The 27845-nt window shown below is 52.7% G+C and overlaps 1 protein-coding gene across 10 annotated transcripts; it reads left to right on the top strand.

Annotated features, from left to right (window-relative positions):
• The first annotated feature begins 479 nt into the window (after positions 1-479).
• Miga2 (mitoguardin 2) lies at positions 480-26917 on the top strand. 10 transcript variants are annotated; one of them, XR_013090329.2, is made up of 19 exons: positions 480-546; positions 3154-3395; positions 4569-4779; positions 6300-6412; positions 6546-6602; positions 7224-7341; positions 7673-7809; positions 14298-14415; positions 15048-15148; positions 15626-15741; positions 16824-16896; positions 17090-17176; positions 21098-21196; positions 21486-21620; positions 22243-22347; positions 22956-23072; positions 23305-25607; positions 26368-26391; positions 26492-26917. XR_013090329.2 is itself a non-coding variant. In XM_076845297.2 (18 exons), exons 3-18 carry the CDS (start codon positions 3300-3302, stop codon positions 23509-23511), a joined length of 1890 nt encoding a protein of 629 aa, XP_076701412.2. In that variant the 5' UTR covers positions 506-546; positions 2487-2724; positions 3154-3299; the 3' UTR covers positions 23512-26917. The 10 variants fall into 10 exon arrangements, 6 of the variants coding, with proteins under 6 accessions (XP_076701414.2, XP_076701411.2, XP_076701417.2 ...); XR_013090330.2 differs by lacking the exon at positions 26368-26391; XR_013090327.2 differs by having other exon boundaries at positions 26368-26917.
• The last annotated feature ends 928 nt before the right edge of the window (positions 26918-27845 follow it).

Here is a 27845-nt window from a genome sequence, read left to right as displayed (position 1 = left end):
TAGTGTGGCCCTAAGCAAATTAGCGAGACCCGGGCTCAAAATAAAAAATAAAAAAGGTGTAGGGGTGTGGCTCAGCGGTTAAGCGCCCCTGGATTCAATCCGCGGTAAAAAAAAAAAAAAAAAAAAAAAAGAAGCAGGAAGGATTTGTTGATGAGGGAGCAGCTGGATTGGAATAGAGGAGCCAAACACTAGAACACAGACAGCCCCCGGGGGCCTGACTGCTCCGCCTCCTCTCCTTGAGAGGCTCCGGGTCTCTCTCGGCCGTCTGTGTCAATCTAAACCTGGTGGCCAATGGTAGGAGAGAAGAGAGCACTCCCGCATCTCAACCGCACTTAGGAGGAGGGTCAGAGGGCAGGGGAGGCGGGACCAGAGTGATCACGTGCGCCACCCGATTGGCCAAGGGCCAAGGCGGTGCCGAGTAGTTTGGCGGCGTTCATTGGCTAGAGCCGGTCGGCTGGGCTCGGAACACGCCCCCTGCAGTCGCGGGTTTGGTTGCGCGGCTGCCGGGGAAGGAGACGCTGCCCTTCCGCAGCGATGGGATCCCGGGTGAGTGGCGGCCTGGGCTGAGTCGACCCTACGGGCAGGCAGTGGGACAGGGTCCCAGACAGAAGCTTGCGTTGCGCGGGGTCAGCCCTGCGCAGGGAACTGGGCGGGTGCAGGTGTCCCGGCCCAGGCGTACGGTAAGGTGCTCAGGATGGAATGAGTAGGTACTCGGGCCGAGGGAGGCGCGAGAGGGTGCCTTGCTTGGCGGTAGAACGAGAAGGTACCAGGGTCAGAGAGGTGACACCCGGGCCTGGAACGTTGCTGGATCCGAACATGAATGCAGGTGTCCGAACCCAGACTGAGAAAGTACTCGGGATGGAAGGACCAGGTGTGCTGGCGGCGGGTGATGCTGTAGGGTGCCTGGACGAACCTCAAGGATATTCTAGGAGTAGGAGTCAAAGAGGAAGGGGCCTGTCCCAGGCAGTGCAAGATATCCGGAATGAAATGAGCAATGGAATGAGCACTGCTGTCTCAGTGCTTGTCTACCCAATGCTGGGCCAGGTGGGAGTTCGGAGGTGTATGGGATGGGATGAACAGAAGACTGGGCACAGGGTGGCCCAAGGGAGGGCCTGGGTTGGGGACATTCTGGGGTCAAGATGGATTAAAGGGTACCCAGGCCAGAGGCCTTTGGGGGTTGTCCAGAACAGGAGAAGAGGACCTAGGATGGAAGGCATGGGCATCCAGGCTGGGAGTGTTGTAGTGTCTGGAAGTGGAATGAGGAGGTGCTGACCCAAAATTGTAGAGCAGGAAAGAGGTGGTTGCCCAGGTGGGGCCCTGCCCTGCCCAGCAATAGGTGTTTTTGTTGCGGGGGATGTTGCCACAGGTTTTTCACTGTAGTTAGGAGGTGGAGGCCTCTTTTCCTCTGGCCCTGGCTTGTGCCAGGGGATGGATAGGTTAGGTCATGAATGGACTGGATTTGGACCCTTCCCTGCAATGAGGTGGGCTTGGAAGGGAAGTTGTTACCTTCTTCTCAAGGGGGACAGCAGAGGCTATCTAGACTGTCAGGCAGACAAATACCAGGCCTCAGTCCCCCCCCTACCTGTCTGGCTCCTGGCACATGCATCCGTGCTCATCATTATAACCCCAGGTGGGCTTCTCAGAAGCTCAGGGGCTTGAGGTGTGGCACAGACAAGCAGTGGAGTTGGGGAAAGCAGTGGCTGGGAAGCACCACTGCAGCCTTAGAGACACCCCCGCCCCAACTGGAGATATTTGAGTGACCTCAGTGAAGTTACTCACGTCTCAGAGCCTTACTTTCCCCATGATAACTGTGGTTATTATGAGGGTTCTGCTGTGGCTGGACTCAAACCTGTAATAAGTGCTTTGGGAAAAGTAGCTGCTGAACCTCTGATGTTCTTATCACCCCAACTCCAGGCCTGAGCCAGGCTTGGGGATGGGAGGAGGGGCTTGCAGCATGACCTGGACCAACCACTGGAGGTCACAGCTAATCGAAGCCTCCTGACAACGTGGCAGTTTCCTTAGTCCTAGAACGTCACTGTGCCATCATTCCTTGCACCCCACCTCCCAGCCTCAGAGCTGGACTGATAGGACCGTAGGTCCTTCCCACTCACTGGGAATAAACCGTATCTTGTGCTGGCCCAGTGATTTTGGCTGCCATCCCAGGGAGGCAGGGTCTGTCCTGGCCTGTGTGTTCCTTCTGCTTGAGGTCCCTTGAAGGCATCCTTAGGCTTCGTGCTGGCAGTTGGGGAACACCCTGCAGGGTCTTGGGATCTGGGCTGTGTGATCAAGGTACTTATTCCCTGGCCTTGGAAGGGAACAGTAGGATACCCTGGGAGGGTTTCAAAAGGTCCAGAGAAAGCTGCTCTTGTTCCCTGTGGTTCTTCTGGGCCTGAACTTCCTGCTTCCTGTCAAATTTAGCAAAAGGGTTGCATTGAGCAGGCTAGAGTCCAACGGAACTTGATACAAATCCTGACTCCCCACACCAGTGTGACTTTGGACTCCTGACAGCCTCCCTGAGACTCAGTTTCCTCATTGGAAGGTGGAGGCAGCACAGGCAGAAGGGTGAGTAGGTAGCATCTGCTGTGATGTTTCCCAGCAACTTGGGAGGAGGATGAGGCAGCAGGATTATGAGTTCAAGGCCAGCCTGGACAACTTAGTGAGACCCTGTTCTCCCTCACCTCTCCCCAAAAAGAAGAATTGTGACAGATGGATGAAATAACATAGGTAAGAGTTCAGCATAAAATAGCCATTGTCCTCGTCTGGGGAATGGACCCTGCTGTCCTTTTCTGGTACAGTCCACAGAGCTTAACTTCATGGAAGGTGAAAAAGATGTGATTATTCTCAGTCTTGGGCTGAGAATTTTGTTTGGCAAGTGGCTCGGGGCTTAAAAAGGTGACCTGTCCATCTCCCAGGCCTGGGTCCTCTTTTTGGCCAGCATGCCAGAGGTGCTGCCTTCTGCTCCCAGGGCTTGAGGTGGGCAAGGGTCTGTGAGGATCTGGCTGCCTACCTGCTGCCAGGTGCAGAGTCTGGGGCCCGATTCCAGCTGGGTGTTCCAGACATAGGCTTTGTCTCTCCCTGTGCTCTGAAGCCTTGTGTGGATCTCTGTGTCCATGTGTGCATATCCATGTGCTGACCTGGTTGTCTGTCTCTCAGATCTGTGGAGGGACTCTCTGGTATGAGTGTCCCTGTCTGGTTGGCGAGTGGACGGTGCCTCAGACCCGGTGGGCAATCAGCTGAAGGTGTTCTCTTGGGAAACTCTTGGCCCCACGGGCTCTCTTGCGTGGGGTGCCGGTCCTGCCATGGCGTTCCGGAGGACTGAGGGCATGTCCATGATCCAGGCTCTGGCCATGACGGTGGCGGAGATCCCTGTATTCCTGTACACAACCTTTGGGCAGGTAAGGATGGGGATGGCCCTGCCTCTTATGCTTCTGGTCCCTGAAACACTGAGCTGCTCAGCCCAGGGACCCTCAGTGTCTGGGAGAGCTGGGCCCTTGTTACTGCTGTCCCAACCATCAGGTGTCATCTCTGAGCAGAGTAAGAGGGACTGGGTTAGGGGTCTGGGCCCTGAGCCTGGTCTTCACCTCAAGGCCATGTGAGTCCTTGACCTCAGAGCTTGTCTGCAGAAGCAGGTGGGTTGCCTTCCTGGCAGCTCAACTTTCCTGGCTGACCTGGGCTCTTTTGTTTTTTGGTACCAGGGATTGAACTCAGGAGACCTTGACCACTGAACCACTTCCCAGCCCTATTTTGTATTTTATTTAGAGACAGAGTCTCACAGTTGCTTAGTGCCTCACTTTTGCTGAGGCTGGCTTTGAACTCATGATCCTCCTGTCTCAGCCTCCTGAGCTTCTGGGATTACAGGCGTGGCCACTGCACCCAGCTGACCTGGACTCCTGGCGCTTCTTTTTTTTTTTTTAATAAGTTTTAGTTGACAATGAATATTTTTTACTTTATTTTTTTAATTTTATGTGGTGCTGAGGATCAAATCCAGGGCCTCACACATGCCAGGCAAGCACTCTACCACTGACCACAGCCCCAGTCCTCTGGATGCTTCTTGAAGCCCTGTCCTATGGGATGTGGTCCACCCAGCAGGCTCCCAGTCCAGCGAGCAGAGGGCGAGGGGAGAGTGAGACGCATCATCATCTTCGCAGAGAATCGAGGGCCGGCAGACCTGAGTTCCCATGCTGCCTCTGTCACTATGAGCATGTGTCTTAACCTCTGTGACCTCCATTCCTCACCTGGACAATGTGTCACCGGGATGTGACACAGCTCAAGTGCTGGTGCAGTGCCTGGTGGAGAGGCGCTGTATCCCTGTGCCCTAGGTCGTCCTGACTAATGACTTCAGGGATGCCTGCTGGACCCCAGGCCTCAGCTCCTTGGTGTTGGCCCTTTGCCATCTTTATGTATCTATAGTTTCCACTTTCAGAGAGGCTGATCAGGTCTTCTCTCCAGTAGTGACTGCCTTTGTCACTTATCTGGTCAGTGCAGGGACGCTAGGTGCCCGGCACCTGAGTGCTCTTGGGATAGTGTTCCCTGGGGCAGTGTAACCAGCCACCCTCTCTTTCCCACAGTCTGCATTCTCACAGCTGCGGCTGACCCCAGGCCTGCGCAAGGTTCTCTTTGCCACAGCCCTCGGGACTGTGGCCTTGGCCCTAGCTGCCCACCAACTGAAGAGGCGCCGGCGGAGGAAGAAGCAGGTTGGCCCTGAAGTTGGAGGTGAACAGCTGGGCACAGTGCCCCTACCCATCCTTATGGCCCGGAAGGTCCCATCAGTGAAGAAAGGTAAGCTTGCAGTGGGGAAGCACTGACTTGGTCACGTTCCAGGGGCCACCAGTAATTGTGGGGTCTTGGGCTAGTGCCTTCCATCTCATAGCTAGGTTCCCACCATCCAAGAGACAGGGGTAGAACCTTCTTGCAGTCATCGTAAGGGTGTAGTGGATGGTGTGCCTGATGCACATGTCCCACCAGTGGGGTGGTTCCAGGGACCCTTTGGGAGCACTTGTACAGAGGGGCGCTGGTGGGTGTGGCCAGCTGGGGGCAGTTCCCTGAGGTTCAGGGACAGGAAGGGCCGTTGGCTCTTGCTGTAGCTCTCTTCCCTTGTTTTAGAAAACTGAGCCACAACTTGCCTGTGGCAATAGTCACCCTTTTCGCATAACACTTCTGAGCCTTGACATGCATATGGTCATATAATTGGCCCACAACAATAACCTTTCTGTCATCCCCTCATCCCCCCCCAGTTCCTTTGTCCTCAGCCTCTCTCCCCTACTCCTATTCCTGGCAGACGCCCATCTGTGGCTAGCTGGTATGGGTTTAGAAAACTCTTATGGCTCCTTGTAATCTATTAAATGAAGCTGTCTGCCACACCTGAGCATCCTATCAATCTGTTCCAGTGCAAAGTGTTCTCATAAACTTTCACCTGGAGAGAAATTCATTTTAAGAAGCCAAAGCCTCCTTCTGGGGAGAACTTTTTTTTTTTATTTTTATTTTTTTTTTGGTACCAGAGATTGTACCCAGGGGTGCTTAAGCACTGAGCCACATCTCCATCCCTCTTTATATTTTATTTAGAGATAGGGTCTCACTAAGTTGCTTAGGGTCTGGCTAAATTGCTGTTGCTGAGGCTGGCTTTGGTCTTGCAATCCTCCTGCCTTAGCCTCCTGAGCTGCTGGGATTACAGGCATGTACCACCGCATCTGGCTGGAAGAAGAATTTTAGATATAAAATTTCACAGCAAAGTAAAGTTTTATCTTTATAGTTAGAAAAAGTTAACGATAGTCTTGTCACCTTGCAGTGGCCCCTGGGAGGTCTGGACCCATGTCCACACCAGCCTCTAGTCTGCTTGCACTGTGCCACCACTACCATCCCACTTCATCTTTGACCCCTTCCCTTCTTTACCCAGGGCCTCATGCATGCTAAGCATGTGCTCTACCACTGAGCTACACCCCAGCCCCTACTTTTCTCACTTAAAAAAAAAAAATTTCTATATTTTAAAAATGTTTTTGTCTCAACTCCCTCTTGGAAGGAGGAAAATTCCAAATCTTTCACATAACCAACAACACAGGGAAGCAGAGTACGGAGGCAGGGAAGTGGCCGGACCTCATCCTAAGCTCATCCCAGCAGGCCTGGGCTGCTCCTCCTGGCATGGTCCTGTGCTGGATGACAGGTTAGGGCTTGAGCAGAACAGCAGGAGCCCCGTGTTCCTTGGCTCTGCTGTTACCTGACCCAGAAGGTCAGGACGTGCTCCCAGATGAGGAGTGCCAGGGAATTGGGGGGTTTCTGCATGACCTGCCTCCTGTTCCTCACAGGTTACTCCAGCCGGAGGGGACAGAGCCCCAGTAGCAAGAGCAATGACACTCTCAGTGGCATTTCCTCCATTGAGCCCAGCAAACACTCAGGCTCCTCCCACAGCCTGGCCTCGGTGAGGAGCTGGGGTGGGGATGGCCAGGGAGGGCACCCAGCACAGCCCCACTCTGCCCTCAGGGAGCTTCTGGACTAGCAGGAAGACGGAGAAGTTTCAATTTATTCTTGCCTTTGTTCATCCATGCATATAGGTCTTCAGAGATGGCTGCTGGTTGCTGGCTGCAGCCATCATGGGAGAAAGTGGACAGGTGCAGAAGAGAGAGGCTGACGGCCTCTTGGGGAAGGCACTTATCTCTGAAAATACCTTTCTTCATTCTTTTCTCAGACACTGAGCAAACGCCTGCTGGTGACAGGGACACTGCTAGGTGCTGAGGATCTAGAGATAAATAGGACAAAGGGAAGTTTGTTTTTTCCTGGAGCACTGCTTCGGCTCCTTCACTCGTCTAGTTAATAATTCACTCAGCAATCGGGAGCTCAGCACCACCCTGGGGACACAGGGGTGAGCAAGGGATGGTTCTTGTCCTCTGGAGCCCATAGCCTCTGGCAGGAGGGCACGGCCAGTCCTGTGGATGAGAGACCTGGCACGTGGTGGGCACTCCTGCCTTCTGAGTCTGACTGGTACAGCAAGGACTGGGAGCATGTTTCACAGGCAGACACTGAGTGCCAGGCGGGCCTTGGCCTGGTTCCTCCTGCGTTGGTGGCTCTGGCTGGCATCGTCAGGTGCTTGAGCTGTGGATTCAGGCCATTCTGAAAGTTGAACAGTGGCCAGGCTTGCAGGATGGTTTTGGGAGGCTGTGGGGGTGGGCTCAGAGGGGTCCTGGAAAGGGTCTGCAGAGTCCTCACTCCTTGACCTTGTGCTTGGCACCCAGATGGTGGTGGTCAACTCATCCAGTCCCACTGCTGCGTGCTCAGGACCATGGGACATCCAAGGGATGGAGGAGTCTGTGCCCGTCACTGACGGCAGTGCTGAGCGTCTCTACGCACAAGGTGCAAGCAGGAGGCTGACTCCGCCAGGGCGGGGTGGTAGAGGGCTGCCCAGAGCCGCTGGGGCTTGGGCCCTGCTCCAGGTGCTGCCCCAACCCTGCCCCAAGCCCTCCATTGAGTGGTTTTCAGCCCTTTTTGGACAGGGGACAGTGTCCAGGAACAAATTTGGTCTAAGTGAAGGCCTGGAATCTGACCAACTCTGAAGAGTGGTCAGACCCAGCTCCCCAGGCGTGCTAGGTTCTCCTTTTCCCGTGACCCCCTGCCTCCCTCTGTGGTGCTCTTCTTAAGCGAGGCTCGGGAGGCGGGGCCTGACTGTCCTCCTGCCTGTGCCCAGGCATGGAGCTCTTCGAGGAGGCACTGCAGAAGTGGGAGCAGGCCCTGAGCGTGGGCCAGAGGGGGGAAGACGGCAGCACCCCCACGCCAGGGGACAGCCTCCGGAGCCCTGAGACTGCCTCTGAGGCACTGTCAGAGGTAGGTGGTCTTCCTCCACGTCTTGCCCCCGGGCCATTTGAGGTTGGTGATGTGGGACACTGGGCAGCCGCGCTGTGACTCCTTTCCTTCTTGGCCTGAAGCTTCCCATCCATGAGGGCATTATTGGGATTTATATAACAGTCCACGATGGTGCTTGGCACAGTGCCTGGCACTTGGTAGTTCCTCAGTAAATGATTATCAGACCCCTCCTCCCAACTCTGAGGAAAATGTACATTGACCAAAGCCTGGAAGGAAATGGGCCTCTGTTCAGAGGGGATTGACTCACGGGGCCTTTTTTGTTTGTTTTTGGTACCCGGGATTGAACTCAAGGGCACTCGACCACTGAGCCACATCCCCAGCCCTATTCTGTGTATTTTTTAGAGACAGGGTCTCACTGAGTTGCTTGGCACCTCATTTTAGATGAGGCTGGCTTTGAACTTGTGGTCCTCTTGCCTCAGCCTCCCCAGCTGCTGGGATTACAGACGTGTGCCACCGGGCAGGCTGTTTTTCTTTTCTTTTGCTGTATTTTGGAACACTGTAGGTGGTTTTCTGTAGTGAATTTTTGTTTTCCAATATTAGGAAAGAAAATAAAGGTGGCTGCTGCTTTTTTTGTGGGGCTGACAATTGAAGCCAGGACTTCACCCATGCTGGGCCAGGACACTGCCACTGAGCCACATCTGCAGCCCCAAGGCTTCTGTTTTTTACAGTAAACATTTCTGTGAAAAGGGCACCAAATGCATGTCCCAAGATGGATGTTCACTGAAGTTAACACAAAATCCTGGAAACTACCTAAATGCCCATTAACATGGCCTGGGTCACCTCTACCACTGCAAGGATCAGGGGAAAGCCGTGTGGACAGACCGGCCCAGGGTGTGTCATTTGAGTGACAAAAATAAGCCAGAGAACTGTGTGCATAGCACTACCCTGTGTGCATTGGCTTTGAACAAGACGCACGTGTATGTGCAGTAGAGAGCACTGGTGTGTTCGTACATTTCCATTTTTCTCTGAATGGATGCATTTACTAGGGGAGAGGTCTGAAGAGGAAGGTGGGAAAAACTTCTACTTTACTTTGCAGTACTTTTCTTTTTGAATATTTTTAGGTTTTGTTTTGTTTTGTTTTGGTGCTGGGGATGGAGCCCAGGGCCTTGCCATGCTTCTGCTGCTGAGCCACACCCTCAGCCTCTCTGATTCTCATAATGGTGAACAGACCCTTATGGCAAGGGTTTATATAGGTAGTGATATCTTGGGCTGTTTTTTTCCCCCTCATGCCTTTCTGTATTGAAAAAGATAAAAAGCAAAACCAAAGGCTGGTGGGTTCCTGTCCTGCTGGAGCAAGGACAAGCAGGAGCCCTCTTTCAGGAATGGCATGATGGTATCTGCAGCCAGCCAAGAAATGGCAACAACTTGAGGCGCTAAAAACAGGGAGTTTCCAGAGACTTGGGAGATGATTGCAAGTTCAAGGTCAGGCTCAGCAATTTATCAAGACCCTCAGCAACTTAGTGAGAGCCTGTTTCAAAATAAAAAATAAAAAGGACTTGGTCTGTGGCTCACTACTGCAGCATCCTGGCCCCAACCTTCAGTTCTAAATCAAACCAAACCAAACCAGACAGGGAGTTTAATCCAGGGACTCAGTTGCCTGGATGAAGGAGGAGCTGGAGGGATGTGGGAAGAGGTTGTGGCCCTGAGCCCAGGTCAGGGCTGTTCTGTGGGAGCTGGGCCCACAGGGGAACTCACAGTAAAAATGCCCACTCTTCCACCCTGCACCTCTGTCTGTGTCTCACCTGTGTCTTCCGTAGGCCAGGAGCCATTAGGTGGGGGTGCTGGCAAGCAGTTTGCAGACCTGGATTGCACCTGGCACAGCCGCTCAAAGGCTAAGAGTGCACCTGCCCTCTGCCCTGGCTGGAGCATGAGCTCAGAGGCCTCCTGCCATGTGGGCATGCCTACGGGGGCCGTGGGCAGACACGAGGGCAGGGAAGTGCCTGGGGCATGGTGTAGAGGGCCCACACTACAGCCTCTTGATGCCAGTCCATGCAGTAGATGATGGACACCTGCAGGCTCTGTCAGGGAGGGGGAGTGAGCGAGGCCGCTTTGTTTCCCAAATTATACTCATTGCTGAAGCTGCATCTTAGGATCCTGGATCTTGTACTGTTTTCCTCACTGTGAAAGCAATGGAATCCCCACTTGGAGAACAGTGAAAACCACAGAAATCCCAGAGAGGAAAATGGAGGAGCCCAGCCCCTGCCCTCGCAGCTCATGGTTGTGGTGTGGGGCGAAGGCCCTCAGCCTCCTGGGTGCTGGGCTGTCACACGGGGTGCTTGTCATTGAGCCCCCATCCTTTCCCAGGAGTAACCACCGTGGGCCCCCAAAGGCATATTTCTACACTATAATTTTTAAAACAGCTTTATCAAATAGAATTCCCATGCTGTCAAATCTATACACTTTATTTCTATAATTCAGTGGCTTTAGTAGCTTCCTGGAGTTGTCTGTCCATCATGGAAATTGCTCCCAGAACATTTTCATGAAACCCCTTATACTTCAGCAGTCACCCCGACATTTCCTCATCCCCCAGCCCTGTACAACCATGAGTCTCCCTTCTCCATATATAGATGTGCCTATCCTGGACTTTTTTTTTTTTTTTTTAGAGAGAGAAATTTTTAATATTTATTTTTCAGTTTTCGGTGGACACAACATCTTTATGTTATTTTTATGTGGTGCTGAGGATTGACTCCAGCGCCCCGCGCATGCCAGGCGAGCACGCTACTGCTTGAGCCACATCCCCAGCCCCCCTGGACATTTTTTTAAATCTTTATTTTATTCATTTATTTTTATGTGGTGCTGAGGATTGAATCCAGGGTCTCACACATGTGAGGCGAGCGCTATACCCTGAGCCATACTCCCAGCCCTATCCTGGACATTTTTATAAGTGGAATCATGAAATATGTGGTTTTCTGTGGTTGGCTTCCTTCATATGGCATTGTGCTTCCAAGATTCACTGCTGAATGACATTCCAGCATATGGATATCCATTTTATGTGTCCACTTGATTGATTTTTATACATCAGTAGATGGATGTTTGCGTCATTTGCACTCTGGCTGTAATGAGAACGCTCTATGAGCATTTATGTAGGGGTGGGTATTTTTGATTTTTGGTTTTTTGTTTGTTTTGTTTTGTTTTTGTACTAGGGATTGAACCCAGGGGTACTCTGCCACAGAGCCACATCCCCAGCCCTTTTATTTTTTGAGACGGGCCTTGAACTTGAGATCCTCCTGCCTCAGCTTCCTGAGTAGCTGGGATTACAAGTATGTACCACCATGCCTGGCTGTTTACACTTCCTTGATAGTATCCTTTGAAGCACAAAATTTATTTTTTTAATTATTGGTACTAGGGATTGAATGCAGGGGTGCTTTACCAGTGAGCCACATCCCTAGTCCTTTTTATGTTTTATTTAAAGACAGGGTTTCACTGAGTTGCTGAGGATGGCTTTGAACTCGCAATCCTCCTGCCTCAGCCTCTGAGCCACTGGGATTACAGATATGCACCACCACACCCAACCAATTTTAGAATTAAAAATTTTAGAATTTTTAATTCTAAAATTCAGTTTACTTATTTTTAAATTTTATCGTTCATACTTTTGGTATCATAGCTAAGAAACTTTTGCTTACTCTGAGGTCATTTTACAGCAAAGTAGTGAGCAGGCTGCTGCCAGAGCTGCTAGGCTCTTCTGGCCACACAGACGGGCCCTGGCCCTGCTATAGAACCCAGCAAAGAGGCCCATGGGTCTGAGGTCCTGTAAGCTGAGCCTGGGTCCTAGCTATGCCAGGCTCTAACTGGATAATCTGGGACACTTCTTGAGTTTTTAAAATTTTTCTATTTTCTTTCTTTTCTTTTCAATACTGAGGATGGACCCAGGGCCTTGTGTAATGTAGGCAAGTGCTCTATCACTGAGCTACAACCGCAGCCTTTTTTGGGGGCGTGGGGGGATTGAATTTAGGGGCAATCAACCACTGAGCCACATCCCCATTTTTTTTTTTTTTTTTAATTTAGAGACAAGTCTCACTGAGTTACTAAGTGTATCACCATTGCTGAGGCTGGCTTTGAACTCACGATCCTCCTGCCTCAGCCTCTAGAGCCACTGGGATTACAGGCATGTGCCACTGTGCCCAGCCTATAGCCCTTTTTTTAATATTTATTTTTTGGTTGTAGTTGGACACAATACCTTTATTTTATTGATTTTTATGTGGTGCTGAGGATCAAACCCAGGGCCTCACATGTGCCAGGCAAGCTCTGTACTGCTGAGCCACCACCCCAGGTACCCACAGCCCCCACTTTTTTTAAAACAAAATTTTATTTGTATTTTTTAGTTGTAAATGGACACAATTCCTTTATTTGATTTATTTATCAAATAAAGTTTGAAGTTTGAACCCAGTGCCTCACATGTGCTAGGCAAGTGCTCCACCACTGAGCCACAACCTCAACCCCTACCCCCCCAGCTCTTTTTAAAAGTTCTTATTTTATTTTTTGAAACAGGGTCTGGCTAAGTTCCTAGGCTGACCTGGAACTTGCGATCCTCCCACCTCAGCTTCCGGAGTCGCCACCATGCTCTGCTACCTCCTTGTATTTTCTGTGTGAATCTGGATCACAGTATCCCTGCCTTCCTAGGACACCTCGAGGCTGAACAGCGAGGTCCCTGTCCAGGGCAAGCCCAGTGACTCCCAGCCCTTCCAGCCCTTTCTCCCCAGCAGCCTCCTCCCAGGGTCCAGTTACATGCAGGGGCAGGCTCTGGTAACCTGCGGAAACACAGTAGTCTGGCTTGTGTCTCTCCCTGGGCCCAGAGCGCTCAGGGTTCAAGGAGGCCTTGGAGGCCACAGGGTGCTGTGTAGCAGAAGACAGTGCCCCAGGGAGCCTGCTCACTCCAGACCCGCACCACCCCCCATAGCCAAGACCCTCCTGGGCCTCTCTGCAAGCGTCCCCTTGCCTCCCTCATCCTCCCACACAGCCTTCCCTCTGCTGGCCAGCCTTGTGATCTGCTGGCTGCAACCCCACAGCATGGTGCTGGGGTTCCTGCACTCTGCACCCCAACACCACAGTAACAGCTATGTCAGTCAGCATTTTATCGCTGTGACCAAAATACCTGACACAGGCAAGTTGGAGGAGGACAGATTTATTTTAGCCCATAATTCCAGAGGTTTCAGACCGTGGGCGGTGGGCACTGTTGCTTTGAGGCTGAGGTGAGGCAGAATGTCTTGGCCGAAGGGCTTGGGAGGAAACGTGCTCAGCTCATGGCAGCTGGGAGACGACAGAGAGAAAGAAAAGGGACCAGGCAAAAAATGGTCTCCCAGTGACCTACTTTTAAAAATTGGGCCCCACCTGCCATAATGCCATTGAATGGAGTCCATGAGTGGATTCTTCCACTGATGAGGTCAGAGCCTGTGCAACCCCGGCACCTCTCCAAGCCCCACCTCTGAACCTTGCTGTGTTGGGGCTGAGCCTTCAACATGTGACCTTGGGAGTCATGCCAGACCCAAGCACAGCAGCTGTTACCTGCGGTCAGGCTCTGTCCTCATAAGGCAGTGCTGATGAGGCTCAGTGCAGTGCTTTCCCAGGCGCGAGTGGCTATCAACAAGGAATTTCATCCCATCTCTTCTGGCTCTGAACTGCTCTCATGGCTAAAATAATAATTACAGTAATTATCATGAGAGCTGGCAGCCACGGGTTGTCACTAGGGGCCAGTATTTGTGTGAAGTGGTTTGCACACTTTTTCTCATTGAAGTTTTTCCCCAAACTCTAGGAGATGGGCACACTCATTTCCATTGACAGATAATGAGAAGCTCAAAATGGGAAAATTATTTGTCAAGGGTCACACAGTTTGGAACTGGTGCCAAGATCCACACCCGGGTGTGTTTGGCTGTAGAACAGTACTGTTCAGTAGAAAGCCCCATGTTAAAGTTTTGTAGAGACCATATTTAAAAAAGCCAGGCATGGTGGCACTCACCTGTAATCCTAGCAGCTCAGGACATTGAGGCAGGATTGCAAGTTCAAGTCCAGCCTCAACATCTTATTGAGACCCAGGGGATGTAACGGAGTAATAAAGCACCCCAGGGTTCAATCCAATATCCAAAAAAAAACAAAGGCAAAAAGAAATTTTAACTTTAATTTTAATGGTATGCTTTATATAACTTGGTGTATCCAAATTTTGATCATTTTGGCCTGTAGATGACATAAAAGACTGCTGAGATATTTTGCATTTCCTTTTGGCTCTAAGTGAGGGATCCATTGTGCATATGTACATAGGGATGTCTGTTGGGACTGGCCACATTTCAAGTGCCCATGGCCCTGGTGTCTCCTGTCATGGGCAGCAGGTCTAGAGCTCATGCTCTTGGTGCCAGGCCCCAGTGCCTTCTCCCCTTTCTCCAGGGGCTGGATGGGGCAAGAGGCCCTTCACTGGGGAGGTGGCAGGCGTGCGTTGATGGTCACGGCTTTCCTCACAGCCAGAGTCACAGCGCAGGGAGTTTGCGGAGAAGCTGGAGTCCTTGCTGCACCGGGCCTACCACCTGCAGGAGGAGTTCGGCTCCACCTTCCCCTCGGAGAGCATGCTGCTGGACCTTGGTGAGGGGGCCGTAGAGCAGCTGTGGGGCTGAGGGTGGCAGGGATGGAGGTATAGAGGAGCCAGAGAACCAGGGGGCCCCTTGGGTACCTTAGACAGCTCCTGACTCCCGGGGCCCACTGGGGTCTGGCTTCATGCACCCAGTCCTTGTTGCACAGATGAGGAGCTGAGGCACCCTTTCAGCAGGGCCAGTAGAGCAGGTGAGGCCCCTGGAGCCCCTGGCCAGGTACCTGTGCAGCCCTTGAGAGCAGGCCTTGGGGCCTGTGTCAGCATGTTCCCGAGCTCTGAGACCCTTGGGAGGCTGTGTAGCTGAGTGCCTTTGAAGGACCAGAGCCTACCACACTTCAGCAGGCAGAGATGGGATGCCAGGAGTGGCCACCGCCTCCCTCAGGCCAAGTTCCAGCCTGTCAGAGGGGAAGCATCTTGCCCAGGGCTGCACAGTAAACTGAGCTTTCCTGCAGACCTCAAGTCCAGTGCTGTAACTATGGCAAGTCCCCTTGGCAGCTTGGTGTCCACACCTACCAGGCCCAGGGAAGACGTTGGAGGCCAGGAGGGCTCAGTTGCCGATCCCTGTGCCCAGATTCCTTTCAGCCCTGAGAGGGGCCTCAGTTCAGCCCTCTCACTGCTCTTTCAGAGAGGACCCTCATGCTGCCCCTCACCGAGGGCTCACTGCGTCTGCGGGCTGACGACGAGGAGAGTCTGACTTCGGAGGACTCCTTCTTCTCAGCCACTGAGGTAACTAGGGCAGGGAACCAAGCAGACTGGACAGCCCAAAGCTCCCGGGAGGCCAGCCCGGGAGCACTGGGCTGTGGGAATGTGAGGCACTTCCTCCAGCTGGAGCTGAACTTCGCAGAAGCAGAGTGTTGCTCCCTGGGGACTCTGCATTGCTGAGGACTGGGCCTGAGATGCTAGGCATCATGGCTAGAGAGGAGGCCCACCCGGGGCTCTGGCCCCTACTCACCTGTCGTGGGGTTGGTGCTTGGCATTAGCCTCCCGTGTGGCCTCCAGTGTTGGGCACATGTCCTTGCCTGGGACAGGAGGACTTGAAGCCAAGCCTCCATCTGATGGACCAGTGTTCCCTCTGATCTGCTCTGAGAGGGGCAGTGGTCAGACCCCTCGGGAGCCTCTGCCGGCAGATGGGTAGGCAGGTGCCCTCGCCTCGTGGGGTGTTGCTCGCTGGCTCCCTTAGCCCCTCCTGTGTCTCTTCCCCAGATCTTGGAGTCCCTGCAGGTGGGGGACTACCCGATCCCACTATCCAGGCCTGCTGCTGCCTACGAGGAGGCCCTGCAACTGGTGAAAGATGGGAAGGTGCCCTGTCGCAGCCTCAGGTGAGGGTGCAAGGAGGGCACAGGAGGCAGTGGGCGAAAGCCGCTGCGTGGAGCTGGTGGAGGAGCTGCTCGTGGCTTCTGCCCCTGCTGAGGGAGACCTGGCTGGTCTTGAACTAAGTCCAGCAGGTCCGCTAAATGACAGCTGCAGGGCTGGGGCTGGGGCTCAAAGGTAGAGTGCTTGCCCCGCATGCGAGGGGCCCTGGCTTCGAGCCTCAGCACCATGTAAAAGTAAATAAAGTATTATGTAAAAAAATTAAAAAAAACAAAAGTTACAGTAATAGTTAACCATTGTTCTGAGTTCTCAAATGGTCCATCCCAGCAGCACAGTGGACACAGTCCTACACCGTGTCCTGACAACCCTTGGTAGTAGAGGTAAAGAACCCAGGCTTTGGGGACAGAGCCCTGGCTTCTGTCCAGGTTCTGTCCTTTGTAGTGTATAGGCCTGAGCAGGTCTGTCCCTTCTCATCCTGCTTTTGTCTGTGCTTATATTTCGGTCTCTTTGCCATCAGAGAGTTAGCTTTTCTGTATAGTATAAAACTCAAATTTTCCTGACTAAGGCTTGCAAATTCATGTATTTAAAAGTCCACTGATCAGGGCTGGGCTGGGGAGTAGCTCAGTTGGTGGAGTGCCTGCCTTGCATGCACAAAGCCCTGGGTTTGATCTCTAGCACCACACATGCGCACAAAAAAAAATAGTTCACTGATCAAAAATGGTTGAAAGTTCTGGTTGAATCTGTGGTGATCTGGATGAAGGGCAGCGGCAGCAGGTGGAAACCCCCTGCTCGATGTGCTGCCCTCTGGGAGCAATTTGACCATTTTGGTCCTTTGCCAGTGATGGCTGAGGGCTGGTTGTGGCCTAAAGGAGGCCAAGGTCAGCCCAGCCACCGTGATGAGGAGGCTGGCCTCTCCTCAGAGACCATCCATCAAACCTCTGCCTCAGGCTGTGGGAGGCTGAGGCCTACAGGGAGGCGTCAGAGTGCCAGGTGAGGCTGGCAAAGCTTCCCACTCCCCACCCGAGTGCGCCCTGCCCCCCACTCGACTTTGCTGAGCGGGCAAGTGTGACACTATCTGTCCGCCCCTCAGGACGGAGCTGCTGGGCTGCTACAGTGACCAGGACTTCCTGGCCAAGCTGCATTGTGTACGGCAGGCCTTTGAGGTAGGTGTGGTCCAGGGCCTCTTGGGGATGGTGGAGCCAAGGATGAGGGGCAGTGTGGCCATGTGGTGTGCACATGGCTTCCATCTTGGCCAGAGCTGCCCTGTGCAGGATACCTCCTGGGCAGATGGGATCATTGTTCTGCCTCCTCCATGGGCAACGGGGCCCCAGCAGCTCTCCCTTCCTCATCCTGTAGGGGCTCCTGGAAGACCAGAGTAACCAGCTGTTCTTTGGAGAGGTCGGCCGGCAGATGGTGACAGGCCTGATGACCAAGGCTGAGAAGGTAGCCAGGGTGGGGTTTTCTTTTTTTTTTTCAAAAAACAATTTAAAACCAAGCAGAGGAGCTTTGACTTCATCCTGTGGGCAATGGAGGAAGGGCTGAGGTTTGACTCCCTGTGCCAATTTTGAAAAACAAAAAATCTGTATTGCTTTTTATTTCTGATTCCAACATAGTACAGTTTTACAAAACTTACCAATTATAAAACACAAACTGTAAAAGGTTCCCTGCACCCTCTCTGCCCAAGGGAAATGTGAGCCCTGTCTATGGTTGGGAACGTGCCCCTTCTGCCAGCTTCTGTGGAGGCTCTTGACCCCTGGACACTGCTGTCTGGTTTCCCAGCCTCAGGACCCTCCCAACCGCCTGCAGCTTTGCTGTGTGATCTAAGGGCGTAGCTCACTCATGGTGGCACCTCAGGCCCTGGGGTGACAGTTGCTGACTGTACAGCAGTCCACATCACGGACAGTGCTACTTTAGTTGTCCTCACTCAGGACTGTGGTATCATGAAGTCTCTGTCCATGGTCTTGGCAGGAAGTTTTTAAGGCCGGCAGAGCTTGCCAGTTTGCCCTCGGCAAGGCCTGGACACTTATATTCCCATGAGATATTAGTAATCTTTTTACTCTTTGTATTTTATCCATTGCTTTATGGCTCTTTGGTTATGGGTGAGGTTGCATAATTTCTCGAGTTTATTGGCCACTTGTGGGTTTTTTGTTGTTTCTTTAACGAATTGGAGCAAAGTTTTGGAACAGGCCTTTTCCCGAGTTCTCTGCCCACCTGCTGGAGTAGCGATTCTGAAGTCCACATGTGCCCTCATCCTCCATTTCTGAACACCCTTCATTCCTGCTGCCTGCCATGTGCAGTCTGAGCTCGGTTCTGTGATGGCCTCACCCTGGCCAGAGTGAAGGTCCCAGGGCTTCCAGTGCACAGCAGACCCTCCGCCTGGTATTGGCCTTCCCCTGTGCTGGTCCCTGTGTGCCTAGCACACTGTTCCTTAATTCTTTTTCCTTCTTTTTTCCATTGCATAAGATTGTTTTTATTGACAGCTGGGTCTTTACATTTGAATGTTAATTTTTCATCTGTTAATTTCTAGGAGCTAGAACCACATTATCCAACCAATTCTTTTTTACTTCAGCAATTTTATGTGAAATATACATAAAAGCATGTGAAAAAGTATGTGTAGGACTTAATGAATAAAAAGATGAGGGTTCACCCGGCTGCGGTGGCTTCAGTGCCCTGCATCCTGCTCAAGTCCTGTCCTCCTCCCCTCTCAGTGAAGCCCACGAGGTTTAGGGCAAGTGCTCCTTGAACGCTCATGTTCGCTGGGTGGTCACCTCCAGCACCTGCCATTTACCTAGTAGTGAGCGCTTTACTTGCATTTCTTTACTCGCAATTGCTCCTTGGAGCCTACTGCAGCTCCTGTGTGGCAGAGGGGACGGTCTGGACTCTGAGCAGGTGAGGCGTGCAGCGGGGCTTTGCACCCATGTGGGCCTGGCCTATCCTGTGCCTGTGGCCTGCTCTTTGTGGCATCCCCAGGAGGACAAGTGAATGAGTGAACGAAGGCTGAGCAGGAGCCAGGAGCTGGACAGACCAGCTCCTTTGGGGCATGCCTCTGTCCAGCCTCTGCCCCGGGCAGGACTTGGGCTTTGTTGTCATTAAGAAGTGTAAGAGGCTGTCTGGCAGCTCCCGAGCGCCACAGCCTGTGCTGAGCTGTGTGACTACAGCAGGAGCCGATGTAGCCCCATCAGGGCCCCCAGACAGGTGGCCAGGGCCAGGCCATCTGAGAAGATACTGACCCTATAGGGCGTGGCCAGGCCCTAGAGTTACAGCATCAGGCTTCTTCCTCACCGTGTGTCAATGGGCCAGTCCCAGAAACCTCCGGATCATTGTATGTCAGTGGGTCCCTGTGTGTGAGCGGGCATGTCCCATGTCAGACCTGCTCAGCTGGCTTAGAAGTGTCAAGGATCAGTTGCCTTCCTCCTTGACATTGATGTTGATGTTGAGAGTCATTGGTCATTTGTAGGTAAGGACATAGGCTCTGGGAGTGCCTGACAGCCCAGGGCTGTCTCTAAAATTCTCTTTCAAACTTAATAAAAACAGTGGGGTGGTGTGGTGCATGCCTGATGACCCAGGAGCGTGAGACCAGCCTAGGCCACAGTAATAAGTAATAAGTAAAATGATAATAAGTAAGTAAATAAATAAATAAAATTGTAAATTGTAGGGCTGGGGATGTAGCTCAGTGGTAGAGAACTTACTGAGCATGTGACTTGCTTAACTTATATATATTACATATATATAATTAACTTATATATATATATACACACACACATACATATATATGTATCTATATATATCATGTATATGTGTATGTGTGTGTGTATATATATATATATATATAAAGTTAAGTAAGGATAAAAAAATTTTAAAGTGATGATAGCCAGGCACAGTGGTGCACACCTGTAATCCCAGCAACTCAGGAGCCTGAGGCAGGAGGATCATGAGTTCAAAGCCAGCCTCAGCAACTTAGCGAGGCCCTAAACAACTCAGCCCTGTCTCTAAGACCCGCCTCTAAATAAAATATAAAAAAGGGCTGGTGATGTAGCTCAGTAGTTGAGCACTCCTGGGTTCAGTCCTCAGTACCAATAAATAAATAAATGGTTAAAAAGTTGATGGGTGGATGCTCTTTGTAGGAAAAACTAAGAAAAGGAAAAAAAAAAAAAAAAAAAACCAGCCAGGTGCCATGGCGCATGCCTGTAATACCAGTGGCCTAGGAGGCTGAGACAGAAAGATTGCAAGTTCAAAGCCAGCTTCAGCAACTTAGTAAGGCCCTAAGCAATTCCCTGTCTCAAAATTTAAAAATGGGCTGGGGATCTGGGGGCATGGCTCAGTGGTAAAGTGCTCCTGGATTCAATCCCCGGGGGGTGGGGGGTGGGGGGGAGCACAAAAGAAATCAAAAAGAACAAAGTAAAAACTGTCTCTGATTCTACCCTGCTCACAGTTTAATGAATATCCACCTGTTGTCCCCTTTTGCCCATGGTCTTTATAAATGTCATCAACCTGTCATCCTGCCTGGCTCTTTAGAGCATCACCTAAAGTGGGCATAACTCCCGCTGGGGAGTCAGCCATGCTTAGAGCAGACCCTGGTACTTCCTGTCTCTGCACAGACTCAACGAGAGGCCGACTGAACCACAGGGTCTCAGAGTGAAGGTGCACGGTAGAGCTGAGGGTCTTGGTTCTTAGTAGCATTAGCAGTCTTTTTTTTTTTTTTTTTTTTAAATATTTTTTCAGTTGTAGTTGGACACAATACCTTTATTTTATTTATTTATCTTATATAGTGCTGAGGATTGAACCCAGCACCTCACACATGTTAGATGAGCGCTCTGCCCCTGAGCCACAATCCCAGCCCCAACATTAGCAGTCTTTTTGATTGATTTTGCTATGCTGGAGATGGAACCCAGGGCCATGCACACACTAGGCAAGCACTATGCCACTGAGTCTTGCCCCAGCCCTGCATTAGTCTTAGACTCTGTATTGAACACTTAGGTGTCAGGCACTGGATTGATTGTCTTAGAGGCAGGAGTTCACCAGTTCCCCCAGAACAGCCTTATGAATGTGGGCTGTAGCTTCTGAGGCCCAAGGTCAAAATTTGGATCATACACCACCTGACTAAAGCTCAGGTTCTTGTGCCTCCCTTGAGTCAGGTTGTGCTGTGGCTGTGCACATCTGGAAGGCAGCAGGTGCTCCCTGGTTCTCTGGAGAGGCCCACTGCAGCAGGCAGTAGATGCTTCCTCACCTGTTCTTCCCTAGGGCAAGGCCCCAGCCCTGCCTTGGCATGTCCCCATCCACAGGCCAGCCTGTCCCTGTGGATCTCATCCAGCTGGGGCTTGGGGCCTCTCCCACAACCAAAACAGGCTGTGCTTCTCCCTACAGAGCCCCAAAGGCTTCCTGGAGAGCTATGAGGAGATGCTGAGCTATGCCCTGCGGCCTGAGACCTGGGCCACCACTCGGCTGGAGCTGGAGGGCCGTGGGGTGAGTTGGTCTGTGCTCAACTTCCTGGGCTCCTCTGTACCTGAGATCCTTGGGGGTGGGGGAAGGGTATGCCAACTTCTGCCTCTCTTCCAAGCAGCTGAGATGACACCATTACTGCTCAGAGCCCTGGTTCCTGCCCTGCCCCAGGCACAGGCATGAGGGAGGTGACCTCTGTTGCAGAGCAGAGGGAAAGATATATACACCCTCCACATGTCACATCCAGGCTCCTTCTGGCTTCAGCCTTGCTGTGTGCACAGTGGCTCTGAGCCCAGCCCCGAACTCCCCGCAGGTGGTTTGCATGAGCTTCTTCGACATCGTGCTTGACTTCATCCTCATGGATGCCTTCGAGGACCTGGAGAACCCCCCATCCTCAGTGCTTGCTGTCTTGCGAAACCGTTGGCTGTCAGACAGCTTCAAGGAGACGGTGGGCCACTGTCCCACCCCAAACCTCACATCACAAGATCCTGGAACTCACCTGACCCCTTCTCATGCCATCCCTGCTTGGGGCACCAGGGCTGGGCACCTGCCCATCAGTTTCTGGGCCTGCGGTTTCTTCCTGGGCACCCTAGAACTGCCTTCCACTGGGTCCAGCACCAGGAGCGAGCCCGGCCTTTCTCAGCGTGGATCCCCAGCTCTGCTTACTCGGTGCTGGCATTACTTCCACCCAATAGTGATACATCCTATTAAGCGAAAATAGGAGAAAACAATCAAAACAAGAAGAAATGAGGCACAGAGTCTGCTGGGCCACAGGGATTCTTCAGCAGTCACTGTGATTCCCCCAACCACCAGATGGGATGGGGGCTTCATCCTGGCCATTTTCTATGGGAGGAAACCCAGGTCAAGGAGAGCAGCACCTAGTTCAGGGCCCCTTGCAGTCAAGGCTAAATTCCTGAGTTAGGGGAAAGAATCTAGAGCTCAGGACTGAGCCCCATCTTCCTCCCTGGGGTGGGATGAGCTGGGGATAAGGGATTAGACCCAGGCAGGGTGGGTAGGGGTTCTGGGGTTGGCCTTATTCTGACACCAAGGTGGGTCCATCTCTGCTCTAGGCCCTGGCCACTGCTTGCTGGTCGGTCCTAAAAGCCAAGAGGAGGCTCCTGATGGTGAGTGGCCGTACAGTCACCAGGGAGCCTGGTACCGGACCTGGTTCTCAGGCAAGACGGGTGGGAAACATTGGTGCAGGGAGGTCTCCCGAGTCCCCAGACTGCTGCACCTTTGGCCTTTCTCATCTCCTGCACTGGCCACCTGTCCTACCCTCACCCCTCCGTTGGCCTGGAGATCCCCATGGTCATTTGGTCCTTTTTGTCTTCCCCCCCCAGGGCCCAGCACAGAGTAGCCATTAGGAAGTGTCCAGGGACTCGGCATAGGGGAAGGGACATCCTGGGAGGGCTGTGCACAGGGTGGGCTGGCAGGTCAAGGTGGGGGCAGAATGCCCAGGGAGCAGGCAGAGCCCCTTCTCCCACGCAACATGCGGTGACAGCCGGCTGCATTCTCTCAGCTGCTGTCCATGCTCACTTTGCCCTCTGGGCTCTGCTGCCCAGCTGGTACCAGCTGCCACTGCCAGTACTCTGGGCACTTCCTTGCTGAGGCCTCATGCAGTTCCCATAGCAGTCTCCTGTCCCAGTGAGAAATGGCTGTGAAGTGCCCGTTGCTTGCCCAGGGCCACCTAGCCACCATGTAACCACCCTCAGATGCCCCCCAGGACCTGGTGGCGCTCACCCTCCCTGACCACAGTGCGCTTTTTTAACTGTCACCCTGACAGGTGCCCGATGGCTTCATCTCCCATTTCTACTCCGTATCGGAGCACGTTAGTCCTGTCCTGGCCTTTGGCTTCCTTGGACCCAAGCCCCAGCTCGCTGAAGTCTGTGCTTTCTTTAAGGTACACAGCAACACCCCTCTTTCCATGCCCCTGGCACAGGAGCCCTGGAGGGGCCAGCAGTGCAGTGAGGGCCTGGACCTGCTCCCAGAGGAAGGGGCCAGGGGCAGCAACAGGAGAGTAGCCCAAGGGTGGGAGAGGATGGGTTGGGGCCCTGGTGAGTGAGAAAGGGACCTAATGGGTTTGGAGGACATCGTTGAAGGGCCCAGGCCCAACACCAGCCCTGTGCCCCCAGCACCAGATTGTGCAGTACCTGAGGGACATGTTTGACCTGGACAATGTGCGCTACACATCGGTGCCAGCATTGGCGGATGACATCCTGCAGCTGTCCCGGCGCCGCAGCGAGATCCTTCTGGGATACCTGGGGACACCAATGACCAGCACCATTGGCCTGAATGGGGCACTGCCCCGAGAGAATGGGCCCCTGGCAGAGCCGCAGTAGTGGCAGGCACAGGCTGGAGGGGAGGTGGCTGTCTGGCCTCGCTCATGCAGATGGGAGAGAAGGTGACCCTCCCTCCTTTTGGGTTGGCATTCAAGGGCCATGGTGGCCAGGGCAGTTGCCTCTGAGCTTGCCCCACCCCCCTCATCTGGGAATCCCCAAAGCCCAGAGAGCAAGTTTCCCTGGACAGGGCTGGAGGCATAGAGAGGCCCACCTGAGTGCTCTCAGCTGTCTCTGGGGAAGGGTCCGTGGGAGAGGGTGGCATCGTGGAGACCTGGGACAGGAAAAGCCAAAGTCCTGTGAGTGTGGGGCCCTAGAATCTCTGACTACCCTATGGCTGTCCACAGGTGGGCTGTGAAGGGGGAGGTGGAGGCGGGAGCATCACGGGATCCTGAGCTACAGCACCCTGCACCTGTGTGGCGGGTCTCAGGACCCAGGTGTCCTCTGGTCAGTCCAGAAGGCCCCACCCTGCCTGCCTCCTGCAAGAGTTTGCAAGTGCGCACAGGGATAGGGGACAGCACCTAGTGGCAAAGGTCTGGGTCATCCAGAGGTTGACAGAGGCTGGGCTGTAGCTCAGGGGTATGGTGTTTGCCGAGTGTGTGCAAGGCCCTGGGTTCCATCCCCAGCGCTGCCAAAAAAAAAATTTTGTTTTTCCAGGACAGAGGTGGGCCTGCTCCCCCTGTGCTCCCCCTGGCAGGGACTGGCCCTACAAACCTGAGCACCAACCCAGGATACTGTCCCCCCATGTGCCCATACCCTGCCAAAGACTGTCATTTCTCCTTCCACCTCTGCCACCACCAAAGATGGAGGAGGTGGTGCTGGGTGCTCTGGGCCCCTCCCACCTCCCCTGGAAAGCCAGGAATTCCCTGAGTGGTGTTAGGCTGGAGTTGGGGGTGCTGACCAGGGGTACTCGGGACCATCACCTGTGCTGCCATCAGTAGCCCCAGGAGTGAGGGGCTGGGGACCACGGTGGGGGGTATCAGAAGATGAACACAGCTGGATCAGATCCCCTACCCTCATGGGGACAAGAAACTACCTGGCATTGTACCTTCAACAAGATGCACAGACGCTCCAGGAGCTGACTAAGGGAGTGGGGCCCGCCTCAGGGCTGGCGCCACCCGCTGCTCCTGTGGGGATCCTGCTAGCATCTGTCCCAGCAGCTGCTAGGGCTCTGCCAGCCCTTCAGACTCGCGGCTCTGCCAGTGTTTTGCCTGAGCTGGAAAGTTTTATTCATTGCCTTAACACTTTATTTGGAGTTTCTGCCCCTTCCAGGTTCTGAGACCTTTAGAGAAACAGACTCCTGGCTTCCCAGGCTGGAGCCAGAGCACTGGAATGGGAAGAGCTGCTGGGTGGGGAGGGCACACCCAGAGGGGGGACGGGAGAAGGGTGATGCTGGGCATGCCTGTCCTCACTGAACCTGGTCCCCAGACTGGAGGACCCTTGGGCACTAGTGTGGCTCTGGCCTGACCCCCTCCCGGCCCTCCATCCTCACATTCCTTCTTTTGCACTTACCCTGCGCTGTGAATGTACCCCTGGGCCCTCGCTGCCCTGGCTGCCCCGGCTGCCCCGGTCACTGGAAGTGGCGTTCTCACCTGGTCTTTGTTTACACGCCGTGCACTTGGCCTGCTTCCAGCTTCTGTGTGGTGCAGCGTGTGGTGGAGCCTGTGCGTTGACCGCGAGTCCAATAAATGACGGACACCATCTCCTCCTGCACTGACATGGGGATGGGGTGGCTCTTTGCTTCTTGGCCAAAGCAGGGGACAAAGAGCGGGAGAAATCCCTCACTGAACAGGACTACTGGTCCCGAGCAGTGCCACGCTCACAGGCGGGCGGGAGGCGGGCGCCTTGGGCGTGCACTCACCTCAGCGCCACGGCAGGAAGGCCACTTCCGGGCCTTAGTTTCCAGGTCTGCAAGCTGTAGGCACTGGGCTGGGGCCCACAGGCTTCCAGGCTCAGTTTCTCTAACTGCCTGCACTAGGAGAGCCCTGCAGGGGCAGAGAGACCCGTGGGGGTGCAGATCCAGCCTGCCATGTTTTCAGCTACTTCATGGACATCTGGAAATCACAAGCTGTTAAGTCTCAGCAATGTGGGAGGCTGAGGTAGGAGAAACAAGATTCAAGGCCACCTTGGGCAACTTAACAAGGTCCTGCCTCGAAATTAAAAAGTGAGCTGGGTGCCAGCAGTGGTAGCATAGCACATGCCTCTAATCCCAGCATTCAGGAGGCTGAGGCAGGGGGATGGCAAATAGCCTCAGCAATTGAGCAAGACCTAAGCAACTACCAAAATTAAAAAGTGGCAGGGTGTGGTGGTGCTGGGAACATAGCTCTGTGATAGAATGCTTGCCTAACATGCAAGAAGCCCTGGATTTGATCTCCAGTTTTTTTAAAAAAAAAAAAAACAAGAATTCAAATGTTACAGAAAAGTTTTGGGGGGAACCTTTTAAATCTGGGGTTAAAGCTGCTATTGTGGCTCAATGGTACAATGCTTGCCTGGCATGTGTGAGGTACTGGGTTCAATCCTTGGCACCACTTATAAATAAACAAAACAAAGGTACTGTGTTCATCTACAACCACACACACAATGTCGGGTTGTAGCTCAGTAGTGGAACACCTGCTTAGCATGCACAAAGCCCTGGGTTCAATTCCTGACCCTGTAAAACAAAACAAAGCCTATAAAGAACACCGCTAAAACTAATATCTCTAGTCAGTATTTAGTACTTAGCTATAGTATTTCCTGTATGTATTTTCCATTCCTTGCTGTGTGGGTGTGGTCCTTGGGATTGAACCCAGAATCTCACACATGCTGGGCAAGCACTGTATCCCTGAGCTCCCTCCCTAGCCTTTCCTGTTTTATTTTCAGACAGGATCTCACTCATTTGCCCAGGTTGGCCTTCAACTTGAGGTCCTCCTGCCTCAGCCTCCTGAGTAAGAGGGATTCCAGGTGTGCACCACCACAGCTGGCTTCTTTTCCAAAATATTTTTAGTTTTCAGATGTGAACTTCACCCATGAATACTTGAAGCAGGTAGTTCTTCAGAAGGTAATTCTTCTCCAGCAAGACCCACACACCAAAGTCACACCTAAACTATTAGTGATTCTCTAGTATGTTTCTTGGTTTGTTTTAAACAATTTTGTAAAGGTGTACTTTGCAAACGATAAAATGTACTTGCTGTAATGATTCTTGGTACTTTACTAAAAATAGGTGTGTATTAACTACCACACACAGCATCAGCACATTGCCATCACATTGAAAAGACCCCATGTGCTTGTTTGCAGAATGTCCCTCAGGCCACCACCAACCTCTATTCTATACTTGCCTTTTCTGGGCCTTTTCTATAAATGGAATCACACATTATGTGATCTTTGGTTTCTACCTTTTTTGGCTAAAATATATATATATTTTTGAGCTTTACTCGCTCTATAGTATGGATCAGTATTTTAATTTTTGGTACCAGGGATTGAGCCCAGGGGTGTTTACATTTTATTACGAGACAGGATCTTGCTGAATTGCTTATGGGGCCTCACTAAGTTGTTGAGGCTGACTTTGAACTCGAAATCCTCCTGCCTCAGCCTCCTGAGCCGCTGGGATGATCACCACACCTGGCCAGTATTTTCTTTGTTGCTGCAGACCATTCTGGAATTGATTTGCTCCCTGCTTGTTCAATACCTCTATGAACTCATGGGTTTTTAATTATTTGATATGATGCAGTCACAATCATTCCTGTAATACTTAAAACAGTCACACGCTTAGCCACTGGGAGCTTCTTGGAATAGCTGCCAGTTCATTTGGACACCCTCCCATCAGTCTTTCACAGAACACAGCATGGTGCTGCAGGAAGCTCAGCAGCTCCCCTCTAGACTCAAAGGTGGCTGTCTGGTACCACCTGGGCCCAGCTGAATCACCAGCTGCATGAGTGACCCAGCAGAACTGCCCAGTGGAGCCCAGGCAAGAACTCAGACCCACAGTGCAGAACAGTGGTTTTCAGCACAGGTTTGGGGGAGGGTGTTGTGGACAGAGGTAACTGTGCCCAGTCCCCTCACTAATGGTACGGAGATCTGGAGGGAAGTGGTGCTGGCCAGCCATGGCAGCTGTGGGATGGACATCTAGGTCTCCTGAGCCTAGCCTAGAACTCCAGGCCCCTTACCTTGGCATGGCACTCCCATGGCCATAAGCAGCTAGCGATGAGCCATCTAATCCCAGCCCTTCCCAGCCTTTACTCAGGTGGTCATAGAGGACAATGATCATAAGATCCTGCAGGACACAGTACTGAGTCTTTGGCCCAGCAAACAGTGGCAGGAATTACAACATAAGGGACTTCCAGGTTGGACACAGGGGGACA

The sequence above is a fragment of the Callospermophilus lateralis genome, chromosome 2 (assembly GCF_048772815.1).
Source record: "Callospermophilus lateralis isolate mCalLat2 chromosome 2, mCalLat2.hap1, whole genome shotgun sequence".
NCBI lineage: Eukaryota > Metazoa > Chordata > Mammalia > Rodentia > Sciuridae > Callospermophilus > Callospermophilus lateralis.
The sequence above is the reverse complement of the archived record's forward strand: the minus strand, read 5'-3'. Positions and strand labels throughout refer to the sequence as shown.